General features: G+C 43.1%; 1 protein-coding gene across 3 annotated transcripts; it reads right to left on the bottom strand.

The window, feature by feature from the left end:
- Nucleotides 1–8,345: 8,345 nt before the first annotated feature.
- Nucleotides 8,346–13,759, bottom strand: mat2b (methionine adenosyltransferase 2 non-catalytic beta subunit methionine). 3 transcript variants are annotated; one of them, XM_029671676.2, is made up of 8 exons: nt 12,914–13,076; nt 11,851–12,045; nt 11,541–11,655; nt 10,259–10,405; nt 9,904–10,097; nt 9,682–9,795; nt 9,589–9,638; nt 9,094–9,164 (listed from the first exon to the last, which is right to left on the bottom strand). In XM_029671676.2, the coding sequence occupies exons 1-7, from the start codon at nt 12,968–12,970 to the stop codon at nt 9,630–9,632; spliced, it is 831 nt and encodes a 276-aa protein (XP_029527536.1). In that variant the 5' UTR covers nt 12,971–13,076; the 3' UTR covers nt 9,094–9,164; nt 9,589–9,629. The 3 variants fall into 3 exon arrangements, with proteins under 3 accessions (XP_029527535.1, XP_029527534.1, XP_029527536.1); XM_029671675.2 differs by lacking the exons at nt 9,589–9,638; nt 12,914–13,076 and adding an exon at nt 13,651–13,759 and having other exon boundaries at nt 8,346–9,164; XM_029671674.2 differs by lacking the exon at nt 9,589–9,638 and having other exon boundaries at nt 8,346–9,164; nt 12,914–13,074.
- Nucleotides 13,760–14,145: the final 386 nt, after the last annotated feature.

Below are 14,145 nucleotides of genomic sequence, written 5' to 3'. Positions count from 1 at the left end.
ACGACACTCACGACACTCATGACATTCATGACACTCACGACACTCATGACATTCACGACACTCATGACACTCACGACACTCATGACACTCACGACACTCACGACACTCATGACACTCATTAGCTATCACGCATTAATTGTTATTACTCCCAAAGCACTAGTAATATCAGCGTGTGATGAGGGAAGATCCACAAACCTTCGCCTTCCAGCGCGAGATGTAGAGGGTGGCAGGGTAGCCTAGTGGTTAAGAGTGTTTGTCCAGTAACTGAATGGTTGCTGGTTTGAACCCCATAGCTGTCAATGTGCTCTTAACCCTAATTGCTCCTGTAAGTCACTTTGGAAAAGTGTGTCTGCTAAATGACTAGAATGTGTTGAAATTGGATGCCTCTGACTGTAACGCCACTGACTGGGATTGCCCAACACTGTCGGAGACAGACACTGTCAGAGACAGACACTATCGGAGACAGACACTGTCGGAGACAGACACCGTCGGAGACAGACACCGTCGGAGACAGACACCGTCGGAGACAGACACCGTCGGAGACAGACACCGTCGGAGACAGACACCGTCGGAGAGAGACACTGTCAGAGACAGACACTGTCAGAGACAGGGAATGTGGATTAAGTTAGCTGTAATGCTATTAGTGTCATATCTCTTCAATGGGTGGTGGGTTAAATTGAAATTCATACCTGTGAGGATTAAAATCGAATGTATTACTTTGGCCTATTGTCACAGAGCCCGAGGTTGCCTGGCACAGAGTTCGTCCTGGGAAAATGATGTATTGAGTTGTACTGGCCTACTCTACAAATATCACTGACACCTCTGCACCTCAACTAAATCAAATCAAATCAAATTTTATTTGTCACATACACATGGTTAGCAGATGTTAATGCGAGTGTAGCGAAATGCTTGTGCTTCTAGTTCCGACAATGCAGTAATAACCAACAAGTAATCTAGCTAACAATTCCAAAACTACTACCTTATAGACACAAGTGTAAGGGGATAAGAATATGTACATAAAGATATATGAGTGAGTGATGGCATAGGCAAGATACAGTAGATGGTATTGAGTACAGTATATACATATGAGATGAGTATGTAAACAAAGTGGCATAGTTAAAGTGGCTAGTGATACATGTATTACATAAAGATGCAGTAGATGATATAGAGTACAGTATATACGTATGCATATGAGATGAATAATGTAGGGTATGTAACATTATATTAGGTAGCATTGTTTAAAGTGGCTAGTGATATATTTTACATCATTTCCCATCAATTCCCATTATTAAAGTGGCTGGAGTTGAGTCAGTGTGTTGGCAGCAGCCACTCAATGTTAGTGGTGGCTGTTTAACAGTCTAATGGCCTTGAGATAGAAGCTGTTTTTCAGTCTCTCGGTCCCAGCTTTGATGCACCTGTACTGACCTCGCCTTCTGGATGATAGCGGGGTGAACAGGCAGTGGCTCGGGTGGTTGTTGTCCTTGATGATCTTTATGGCCTTCCTGTGACATCGGGTGGTGTAGGTGTCCTGGAGGGCAGGTAGTTTGCCCCCGGTGATGCGTTGTGCAGACCTCACTACCCTCTGGAGAGCCTTACGGTTGTGGGCGGAGCAGTTGCCGTACCAGGCGGTGACACAACGCCGTACCAGGCGGTCATCAATAATAATGAAAGCAAGCATTATCCTTTCTATAGAAAGAGGTGAAACAGTTTATTTTTGCATATGCACAGGCAGTGGTTAAATTGAGCCTCAAGTACCTGGAGCCGAGCTCTGGCACCTTGGATCAAAGGGAAAGTCAGGCGGAACCGAGTTCTGGCACCTTGGATGAAAGGGAAAGTCAGGTGGAACCGAGTTCTGGCACCTTGGATGAAAGGGAAAGTCAGGTGGAGCCGAGTTCTGGCACCTTGGATCAAAGGGAAAGTCAGGCGGAGCCGAGCTCTGGCACCTTGGATCAAAGGGAAAGTCAGGCGGAGCCGAGCTCTGGCACCTTGGATCAAAGGGAAAGTCAGGCGGAGCCGAGCTCTGGCACCTTGGATCAAAGGGAAAGTCAGGCGGAGCCGAGCTCTGGCACCTTGGATCAAAGGGAAAGTCAGGCGGAGCCGAGCTCTGGCACCTTGGATCAAAGGGAAAGTCAGGCGGAGCCGAGCTCTGGCACCTTGGATCAAAGGGAAAGTCAGGCGGAGCCGAGCTCTGGCACCTTGGGTCAAAGGGAAAGTCAGGCGGAGCCGAACTCTGGCACCTTGGGTCAAAAAAAAAATAGAATAAACTATGATAGAAAAACAAACCCTAATCTTGGCATATTATCTAGCTGTTACACTATCTTCATGGTCAACCCTGGCTTAACCCACAGCTGCTCAAAATAGGGCTCTGAATTCCCAAATTAACCTCTGTCATACACAGCAAGACAAACGTGGATCAGTGGGTTATTCCCTTCCATAGCGGCTTCATAATTCCAATTATCTCACCTGTGTTCTTATGGGGCTTCTTTGTGGTGCAGGTGTGGCATCCTACCATCCAAACTGTGGCTGAGGGGGCATCTGGTTACCCTGGTAACCTGGGGCTCCTGGGTGGAAGTTAGAGTAGGCAGCTACTCTTCCTGGGGTTTATTATGGATCCCCATTAGCTGCTGCCAAAGCAGCAGCTACTCTTCCTGGGGTCCAGCAAAATTAAGGCAGTTTATACAATTTTAAAACATTACAATACATTCACAGATTTCACAACACACTGTGTGCCATCAGGCCCCTACTCCACCACTACCACATATCTACAGTACTAAATCCATGTGTGTGTGTGTGTGTGTGTGTGTGTGTGTGTGTGTGTGTGTGTGTGTGTGTGTGTGTGTGTGTGCGTGCGTGCGTGCGTGCGTGCGTGCGTGCGTGCGTGCGTGCGTGCATGCGCGCGCGTGCGTGTGTGTGTGTGTGTGTGCGCGTGTGCATGTGTCTGTGCCAATGTGTGTGTTGCTTCACAGTCCCCGCTGTTACATAAGGTGTTTTTTAATCGTTTTTAAAAAATCAAATTTTACTGCTTGCGTCAGTTACTTGATGTGGAATAGAGTTCCATGTAGTCATGGCTCTATGTGGTACTGTGCGCCTCCCATAGTCTGTTCTGGACTTGGGGACTGTGAAGAGACCTCTTGTGGCATGTCTTGTGGGGTATGTATGGGTGTCTGAGCTGTGTGTTAGTAGTTTAAACAGACCTCTTGTGGCATGTCTTGTGGGGTATGGATGGGTGTCTGAGCTGTGTGCCAGTAGTTTAAACAGACCTCTGGTGGCATGTCTTGTGGGGTATGGATGGGTGTCTGAGCTGTGTGTTAGTAGTTTAAACAGACCTCTTGTGGCATGTCTTGTGGGGTATGTATGGGTGTCTGAGCTGTGTGCTAGTAGTTTAAACAGACCTCTGGTGGCATGTCTTGTGGGGTATGGATGGGTGTCTGAGCTGTGTGCTACTGTAGTAGTTTAAACAGACCTCTGGTGGCATGTCTTGTGGGGTATGTATGGGTGTCTGAGCTGTGTGCTAGTAGTTTAAACAGACCTCTTGTGGCATGTCTTGTGGGGTATGGATGGGTGTCTGAGCTGTGTGTTAGTAGTTTAAACAGACCTCTTGTGGCATGTCTTGTGGGGTATGGATGGGTGTCTGAGCTGTGTGTTAGTAGTTTAAACAGACCTCTTGTGGCATGTCTTGTGGGGTATGGATGGGTGTCTGAGCTGTGTGTTAGTAGTATAAACAGACCTCTGGTAGCATGTCTTGTAGGGTATGGATGGGTGTCTGAGCTGTGTGCTACTGTAGTAGTTTAAACAGACCTCTGGTAGCATGTCTTGTAGGGTATGGATGGGTGTCTGAGCTGTGTGCTACTGTAGTAGTTTAAACAGACCTCTGGTGGCATGTCTTGTGGGGTATGGATGGGTGTCTGAGCTGTGTGTTAGTAGTTTAAACAGACCTCTTGTGGCATGTCTTGTGGGGTATGGATGGGTGTCTGAGCTGTGTGTTAGTAGTTTAAACAGACCTCTTGTGGCATGTCTTGTGGGGTATGGATGGGTGTCTGAGCTGTGTGTTAGTAGTTTAAACAGACCTCTGGTAGCATGTCTTGTGGGGTATGGATGGGTGTCTGAGCTGTGTGTTAGTAGTTTAAATAGACCTCTGGTGGCATGTCTTGTGGGGTATGGATGGGTGTCTGAGCTGTGTGCCAGTAGTTTAAACAGACCTCTGGTGGCATGTCTTGTGGGGTATGGATGGGTGTCTGAGCTGTGTGTTAGTAGTTTAAACAGACCTCTGGTAGCATGTCTTGTGGGGTATGTATGGGTGTCTGAGCTGTGTGTTAGTAGTTTAAACAGACCTCTGGTGGCATGTCTTGTGGGGTATGGATGGGTGTCTGAGCTATGTGCCAGTAGTATAAAGAGACAGCTCGGTGCATTCAACATGTCAATACCTCTCATAAATAAAAGTTGTGATGAAGTCAATCTCTCCTCCACTTTCAGCCAGGAGAGATTGACATTCATATTATTAATATTAGCTCTCTGTGTACATCCAAGGTAAAGCCGTGCTGCCCTGTTCTGAGCCAATAACCCTAAGTCCTTTTTTGTGGCACCCAACCACACGACTGAACAGTAGTCCATGTGTGACAAAATTAGGGCCTGTAGGACTTGCCTTGTTGATAGTGTTGTTGAAAAGGCAGAGCATCGCTTTATTATAGACAGACTTCTCCTCATCTTAGCTACTACTGCATCAATATGTTTTGACCATGACTGTTTACAATCTAGTGTTACTCCAAGCAGTTTAGTCATCTGAACTTGCTCAATTTCCACATGATTTACTACAAGATTTAGTTGATGAGCTTCCCTGAGACGGTTTCTTACAGTTTGTGCAGAAATTCTTCGGTTGTGCAAACCCACAATTTCATCAGATGTTCGGGTGTCTGGTCTCAGACAATCCTGCAGGTGAAGAAGCCGAATGTGGAGGACTTGGGCTGGCGTGGTTACACGTGGTCTGCGGTTGTGAGGCCAAATTCTCTAAAACGATGTTGGAGGTGGTTTATGGTAGAGAAATTAACATTCAATTCCCCGGCAACAGCTCTGGTGGACATTCCTGCAGTCAGCATGTAAATTGCACTCTCCCTCAAAACTTGAGACATCTGTGGCATTGTGTTGTGTGACAAAACTGCACATTTACAAGTAGCCTTTTATTGCCCCCAGCAGAAGGTGCACCTGTGAAATGATCATTCTGTTTAATCAGCTTCTTAATATGCCACACCTGTGAAGTGGATGGATTATCTTGACAAATGAGAAATGCTCACTAACAGGGATGTAAAAGAAATTGGTGCACATAACGTATGGACATTTTCGGGGATCTTTTATTTCAGCTTGTGAAACATGGGACCAACACTTTCCATGTTGCGTTTATATTTTTGTTCAGCATATCTTAACATTGTAATGATAATCAGAGAACAGGTCAAGGTCTGAATTGAATTATGTGCAATACTTTCCACTTCCACAGACACAGTTAATAAGGAGGTGTGTGGGTCATATGGCCAAGAGCTCTTTCTGTGGCTGACAAGTCCCACCCATATCAAAGACTATTATATTAGTTTTGACATTTGTTTCAGAAAAGTAAAACTATAGTTTTAAGCAGCTGCAGTTATATTTGAACTTTCCTTAGTTTAATTTAGACCCAACTGTATAAATTCAACATTGAAAGAATAAATAAATCAAGCAGATAATTTCAAATCTTCCCTTTGCACAGTTAAAGATATCTATAATGTGTCTGGGTGAATAATTGCAGTATTACCTCGGGTTGAATCGACTTATCTGTAATGCGATTCTTTTTCTGTATTTTTGCATCAACCAAGCCTTTTTCTTGATTTACTTTGTATAAAAACCCATTGACTGTTGCTTGTCGGCTCCTCGGCTCTCACAGGCAGCAAAGGAGAACTTGACGATGGGTGCGTTGATGTTGTCTAGAGACAGCTGAGACGGTCTGCCGACATGTGGTGCTTTCATAGAGACAGATAGAGGAACTCCAGTGGCTTGGGAAAGTATTCATCCCCTTGGGATTTTTCCTATTTTTTTGCATTAAAACCTAGAATTAAACTAGATTTTGGGGGGAGGTTGTATCATTTGATTTACACAACATGTCTACCACTTTGAAGACGCAAAATATTTTTTTATTGTGAAACAAGCAAGAAATAAAACTAAAAAACAGAAAACTTGAGTGTGCATAACTATTCACCCACCCAAAGTCAATACTTTGTAGAACCACCTTTTGCAGTAATTACAGCTGCAAGTCTCTTGGGTTATGTCTCTATAAGCTTGGCACATCTAGCCACTGGGATTTTGTCCAATCTTCAAGGCAAAACTGCTCCAGCTCCTTCAAGTTGGATGGGTTCCGCTGGTGTACAGCAATCTTTAAGTCATACCACATATTCTCAATTGAATTGAGGTCTGGGCTTTGACTAGGCAATTCCATTACATTTAGATGTTCCCCTTAAACCACTCGAGTGTTGCTTTAGCGGTATGCTTAGGTTCATTATCCTGCTGGAAGGTGAACCTCCGTCCCAGTCTCAAATCTTTTGAAGACTGAAACCGTTTTCCCTCAATAATTTCCCTGTATTTAGCGCCATCCATCATTTCTTCAATTCTGACCAGTTTCCCTGCCGATAAAAAACATCCCCACAGCATGATGCTGCCACCACCATGCTTCACTGTGGGGATGGTGTTCTCGGGGTGATGAAGGTGTTGGATTTGCGCCAGACATAGCGTGAGTGTATGGCTTAAAGTGGTCCTATGTACACATAATCCAATCTCCGCTGTTGAGCTTTGCAGCTCCTTCAGGGTTATCTTTGGTCTCTTTGCGTCCTCTCTGATTAATGCCCTCCTTGCCTGGTCCGTGAGTTTTGGTGGGCGGCCCTCTCTTGGCAGGTTTATTGTTTTAATAATGGATTTAATGGTGCTCTGTGGGATATTCAAAGTTTCTGATATTTTTTTATAACCCAACCCTGATCTCTACTTCTCCCCAACTTTGTCCCTGACCTGTCTGGAGAGCTCATTTGTCTTCATGGTGCCGCTTGCTTGGGGGTGCCCCTTAGTGGTGTTGCAGACTCTGGGGCATTTCAAAACAGGTGAAAATATACTGAGATCATGTGACACTTAGATTGCACACAAGTGGACTTTATTTAACTAATTATGTGACTTCTGAAGGTAATTGGTTGCACCACTTCACCAATGTGGACTATTTTGTGTATGTCCATTACATGAAATCCAAATAAAAATGCATTTAAATTACAGGTTGTAATGCAACAAAATAGGAAAAATGCCACGGAGGGGGGGGGGGTGAATACTTTTGCAAGGACCTGTAGATAGAGGTCTTTATATCTGTGCCATTATAACATATGTGACAGTGTGGGCTGTGCCATTGAGACAATGTCCATTTGAAGTAGTCAATTTTCATGACATGATTCCTACAAGGTCATCAGGATGAATCAGCCAATTAGTTGGAAGTCCCACCCAGTTGACATTAAAATGGTGGAAGTCTGCAATGGCACTGCCCATGCTGAAATGGCCTTTTGGCCACTAGAGACCTTTATCATTCTCTATGGGGGCTTAAGACAACTTGGAACTCAGAAAAAAAAACGTGAAATCATGACGGTGATCTTCAGGTCAGATATTCTGATGGTGCTTTCAAGACAACTTTGAGTTGGATGACCGTTCAAAATGAATTTTCCCCAGTCTGAGATTGTTTTATTTGCACAGTTCCCAGTGGTCTTGAAAGCACTGAAGTCAGACATTTCGGAGTTCCCAGTTGTTTTGAACATGGAATCAGCTCAAGAAAGATGCCAGAGCTTCAGACTTGAAATTGAGTTGAAAAACCTTTCCAAAAAAAATAATTCCCAGTCAGTTTTTCCCCCAAAAATCCCAGTTTTCATGAACACACTGAAGTCAGAGATTTCCATGTGTTTTGAAAGCAGCATTGGCCTATCAGCCATTGAACAAGCAGTTGCTCATGGAGAAAAAAACAAAAAACGTTTCAGTCGGAGGTCTGTTTCCTGACCGATTAAGTGTTTGGTTAATGACATTTCTTACATTGTTAACCCAGGAAATCTTAGGATTTAGAAGCCTATTTCACTTCCTTAAAAATCCCCAAAATGAATCTAAGATCATAAAACCATTAAATGCTTTAATGAGAGAAAAATTGACAATTACAGAATATAATTTCTCAAACAACCTTTACTTGCTATTCTCTGATAAAGATCGTGATTTAGTCTTCCAACAGGCAACTTCACAAGAGGTTTAGGATCAGTGACAGCGTCTTGCACACCGTTTTGAGGAGGTAGTCACAAACTGAGCAGGACTAAACGTCACACGATACCGATTTCTTTATTTTTTGCTGTGTCTTTCAGTAAGATTGTATATTGTGCTTGAATTACAAATAGTGCATGATACAGACTAATAAATACAAAAAAATGTCTCCTTCACCAACTGAATGAAACCCAGTCTGGGTTTGTGTGAAGAAACAAGCATTTTTTCATTTGAGTAAAAAAAAAAGCACACTTTTAAGTAACCCATTGACAAAATGTATTTCAAAAATAAAAAAGTAAATTCTGTATTTAGTAATATCTTTAGACTACATATATTTAACAATGCCATTAATTGGTATTGAAAATTTGACATTTCAGTTTGACAGTGGCTTCACATAAATGACCTAAATTAATTGATCCAGCAGATAAGGAAACATAGAATTTTAATTCCTTAGCTATACATTCAAACAAAATTCTCAAAATGGTCAAATCACTACATGCGTTAGGTACACAGGCAATGTGCATTCATTCCTGCAGGAAAGAATCAATGAATTCTCTGAATCAGTTACTTCCTAATACACAATGAAATACATTCTCAATGTATTTCAATGTATTTCTCAATGTAAGGAGCAGGCAGAAGTCAGAGCTTGAAGTAGGTAAAGGGTTGCTCTTGATCCAGTGGGTTTGGCCTCCTGACGGCGATCAATGGAAGACGGTCTGCCTCCAGCGCTTGTCGTACAGGAAGGGCCAGAGGCTATCCCTCACTGCCGTCTTAAAGGGGATGGGCTCCACGCTGAGGCCCAGCAGCTCCAGACGGGAACACTCCAGCCGGGCATTGTGAGGTCTCTGAGCCGCCGCACCGGCAGGCTGCTCCGTAATCTGGGGTGGAAGAGGGTCATAGGCAGTGGGGGAGGGGGGGGGGATAAACAGCATCAGGAAATAATGTTTAGATGGAGAATTATATTTAAGTGCATTTGTGTGGGAGAAACAGCATGAGATGAGACCGATCAATAAATACACATTTATTCATGAGTAACAGAAAAAGGAAATGCACACAGGCTATCATACCGGTATCAAATGACTGCTGGGAGGTTGAAAGCATCTGCAATCACACAGGCTATCATACCGGTATCAAAGGACTGCTGGGCAGGTTGAAAGCATCTGCAATCACACAGGCTATCATACCGGTATCAAATGACTACTGGGCAGGTTGAAAGCATCTGCAATCACACAGGCTATCATACCGGTATCAAATGACTGCTGGGCAGGTTGGAAGCATCTGCAATCACACAGGCTATCATACCGGTATCAAATGACTGCTGGGCAGGTTGAAAGCATCTGCAATCACACAGGCTATCATACCGGTATCAAATGACTACTGGGCAGGTTGTCATACCGGTATCAAATGACTGCTGGGCAGGTTGAAAGCATCTGCAATCGCACAGGCCATTTCATATTTGGTCATTTGTTCCTTTCCAGAGTAATGGAAGATCCCTCGTATTGATGGGTCCTGGAAAGCACAAAAACACATGCAGAAGATACAATTAATATAATGAAGGGACCAGACCATAGACATTGCCTTATGGGCTGTTCAATCAACCAGTCAGTTTGAGCTCACCTGGTGCCGCCGCTCAGCCATCTGTCTGCAGACTCGAGCCACATCGTTGACGTAGGTGGGGAAGCGCTGCTGACAGTGCTCCACATTGCAGCTCTCTGTCCCATCCTGAACCTTGTCCCACAGCACCGTCACAGCGCTCTCATCCACACGCTCTACCTCGCCGTACAGTATGGGCACTCGCAGCACAGCCGCACCTGCATAGGGGAGGAATTTAAATGACAGATTAACATTTAGAGGATCAGGGAGCCAAGGATGCGTGAGAAGTCACACATGACTATAGAGTACGAAAAGAAAGATAAACACAATGACAACCATAATGACACCGATAGTAAAGGAATGAGTAGTGTTGACGCACCAGGGCTGTGTCTCAGGACCGTACTCTCCCCCGCTACCTTGGACTTGCCATACACATTTAAAGGATTAGGAGTGTCGTTCTCTCCATAGGGAGGGTTCCGACCATCAAACACGTAGTCAGTGCTGATGTAGATGAGGAAGACCCCAGCTTCAGATATCACAACACAAACAGGAAAATATGTTCAGTGAACTGTAGAAACCATAGGCCTACATGCTTTTTTACAAACTTGTTAATAGTAATATTATATTTCAAACAACCTCGATGGCACACTAGCACTGTAGTAAGAGCTCATTTACATTTTTGAACATTGTGAATTTGTTTATTTAACATAACACATTATCAAGAGATGTTTTAAATATTACTGCACAGTTAAGTTATTAGATTGAACAAAAATAAAACGCAACATCTAAAGTGTTGGTCCCATGTCTCATGAGCTGAAATAAAAGATCCCCAGAATTTTCCAGATGCACAAAAATCTTATTTCTCTCAAATAATTTTATGCAGAAATGCATTGACATCCCTGTTAGTGAGCGTGTCTCCTTTTACCAGCGTGATTACGTTGACAGGTGTGGCATATCAAGAAGCTGATTAAACAGTATGATCATTACAGAGGTGCACCTTGTGCTGGGGACAATAAAAGGTTATCCTACAATGTCCAGTCACAACAACACCACCACCACAGAGGTCTCAAGTTGAGGGAGGGTGCAAATTGACTGCAGGAATATCCACCAGAGCTGTTCCCAGAGAACTGAATGTTCATTTCTCTACCATAAGCCGCTTCCAATGTCGTTTTAGAGAATTTGGCGGTATGTCCAACCGGCCTCACAACTGCAGACCACGTGTACCCATGCCAGCCCAGGACCTCCACATTCAGCTTCTTCACCTGCGGGATTGTCTGGGGATTGGGGGATGCTGCTGAGGTGTATTTCTGACTCTAATAAAGCCCTTTAGTGAGGAAAAAACTAATTCTGATTGGCTGGGCCTAGCTCCCCAGTGGGCTGGCCTATGATGTCCCAAGCCCACCCATGGCTGTGCCCCTAACCAGTCATGTGAAATCCATAGATTAGGCCCTAATAAAATGTATTTAAATTGACCGATTTCCTTCTATGAACTGAGACTCAGTAAAATCTTTGAAATTGTTGCGTTTATATTTTTGTTCAATATATATATATATATATATATATATATATATATCAAAAAGTATACATTCAACACCTGAAATTGTGCAATTGTGCATCCTGAATTCTCAGTGTGTATGATTCTGATAATAAAGCAGACCCACCTGACTCTTTAGCTAAAGTCCCAGATGCATGGACATTCAGGTTCAGGGCTGCCTCTGTGTGCTGCTCTACCACATCTGGCCTCCTCTCCGCAGCACAGTGCACAATCACATGGGGCTGATGACACAGAATACATTCAACACAAGGTAATACAGTAAGGAATATGTATGTACAATGATACCTAAGCCATTTATCCCCATTTTAGGCTGTTTAGCCTTTAATCTAAATTTCTGATGACAATGATTCCCACAAGGAATACAGTACTTCCAGAATTCTGCAGCTTACACAGAATGACAAGACTTCGATCCTCACCTGGAAGTCTCGAATGACAGCTCGCACAGCATCCTCGTCCGTTAGGTTGCATCGTAGGAAGCGGGGCTGAGCCCGTCTGTACCCACATCCCAAGGTGTGCCAGGCATTATTCTGGAACTCTTTATAAACCGCACGCCCAAGCAGCCCAGTGGCCCCTGTCACTAGCACACGCCTATAGGGGATGGCCACATTCGCCTAAAGAAGAGACACGGGAAAAATACAACTTAAGTTATACATTGTTTTGTTATGACTCCTGGCAATAAACTGATGTAATCCACATATGAACTTGCAGTTATATGAAGCTAAACATTATGAAATTCATATAATCATTTACAGCTTAATGTTGTAAAACGATCTTTCATTTCCATTTTGACCTATGTACTGATACGTGCTAACAGGGGTGTATTCATTATGCCGATTCTGTTGCAAAACATTTCGTCTGCAACAGAAACTGTTTACACCAAACGCTATCGAGCTCCGTTTTGTTCTTAAACGGATGCTGTAGTTCAGTCGTCTCTTAAAAAAAACATTTTTAAAAAAGCATCTGGAACAAGTTGGGAAGGTACCCCGCGGACTTAACTCAGCTTTACAGCACGAATTAATCGATACTTTATAGATGTGCAATTTGTACCAAACACTTCGCAAACTATTCAGATTGGAATGGCAAAGCGTGAAAACCACACAATTAAAATTAACTACAACTTCCGTTTAAACCCAACAGCGCTTAGGTTAGGTTAAAGAGCGTTTGCAGTGTACGGTTTCTATTGCGAAACGTTTTACAACAGACTCGGCGTAATGAATACACCTCAGTTTCTGTCACACTACCGTGCCAAAATGGGTGCCCAATGAGTCTAAACCGATTAGACACGATTCGAGACATTACAAGTCTTCGCCTAAATAAATAATAATTTATTTGAAATCTACTGGCTAACTAGACAACTTCGACCATCACTAGTTAGCAACAGGATTAGCTAGATGAATTCGTTGTAATAGTGATGTAACGTTATTAGCTAAGGTAGCAATTCTCTCTCAAAAGTAAAAATGCCCCCGATTCTACTTTTACCTGCACCACCTCCACGTGCCCTGGGGTGAAATGTATCTTAAGTTCCTTTTCGTTCATGTCAAGAGAAATATCAAAATGTAATATCTACTATGCTTATTCAATAAACGCCAATGTTTATATAATTTCTGTTGCGCATCTTCCCGGATCAGCTGTTTCCAGTCTCGCGAGAGGTTGCGCGGATGTAGCGACACAGCGATCCGGTAAGCGAGTCCAACTGGTTACGGTCTCAAAATGTATATTAGTCCTTATGTTGAGGACACACATCCAACGAAATGCTTACTTGCAGGTTCCTTCTCGACAATGCAACAATAAAAACTATTTAAAAAACAAAGACGAACATAAGTAAAATGTCTCAGTAGAATAGAGTTGACATTTTAGCATAACTATAATAAATGAAGGCACAACTTAATAGTAACATTTCTTAAACGTGTAAATTATCAGGGAAGGGTTTAATTAAATTGTGCAGTATTAGCAAATCACGTTGGTATATCTCCTTACAAACACTAACCATGTATGCTAAACTCAGCAACTGGCCCAATAGATACAACCCCCAACTAGCTGGGGATAGCAAGCTAGCAGGTGCATTCACATACATTCATAGCTCCTGTGGCTAAAATCGTTGAGCAAGCTAAAGTTAACTAGCAAGCTACCTTTATAGCAGTAGCTAATCTTAGCTAGCTGTTAAATCGTCACTCCTTACTAAATTATCGATCTTCACGTAAACCCTGTACATTTACCTCGTAATCTCCGTATTTATATTCCGACATCGTTTCCCACAAACACAACCATACAACTCGATCAAGCACCACCACTAATTTATAGAGAGAAAAAAAAGGACAAAGTATTTTTTTTCCGGCAACATCAATTCTTAAAGGGGAAGTTTTGTGGTGTACCCCATAGCGACCAATAGATGGCAGTTCTATCTCACATATCTAGCAGGTCTAATAAAGCATCATCAGTTACATAAATTATTTGAATATGTAAATGTGTTTTTAGCTCATGCAGATATTCCCATAGCCACTTCTAATGAAGCCTAGCTACTAGAAATAATTTCATTCCATTTTTGTCATTAGCTACCTACCTACTTTATAACAAACGCCCTTTGTTCTTAGCCCCATGGTAAAAGGTAATGTATGATTCTCGGTTACTTTAGCAAGTTGCCATATTCCCGATGTGATATGGGCTGGACTACGTGGGCTTTCTGGTTTGCTATATCTTTGAGCATGAGCGTC

This window comes from Oncorhynchus nerka, linkage group LG10, assembly GCF_034236695.1.
Source record: "Oncorhynchus nerka isolate Pitt River linkage group LG10, Oner_Uvic_2.0, whole genome shotgun sequence".
In the NCBI taxonomy this organism is placed as follows: Eukaryota; Metazoa; Chordata; class Actinopteri; order Salmoniformes; family Salmonidae; genus Oncorhynchus; species Oncorhynchus nerka.
Note: the sequence above shows the minus strand (reverse complement) of the source record. Positions and strands in the feature narration are given on the sequence as shown.

Bases quoted from the DNA above. Each gene is read 5' to 3' on its own strand.
- mat2b (XM_029671674.2), bottom strand. From the start codon at position 12,970: ATGAACGAAAAGGAACTTAAGATACATTTCACCCCAGGGCACGTGGAG. The intron at 10,406-11,540 runs GTGGGTCTGCTT...TGATATCTGAAG, and splicing joins GACTTTAGCTAAAGAGTCAG to CTGGGGTCTTCCTCATCTAC. The intron at 9,165-9,681 runs GTATGACAACCT...CTTCCACCCCAG, and splicing joins CCAGCAGTCATTTGATACCG to ATTACGGAGCAGCCTGCCGG.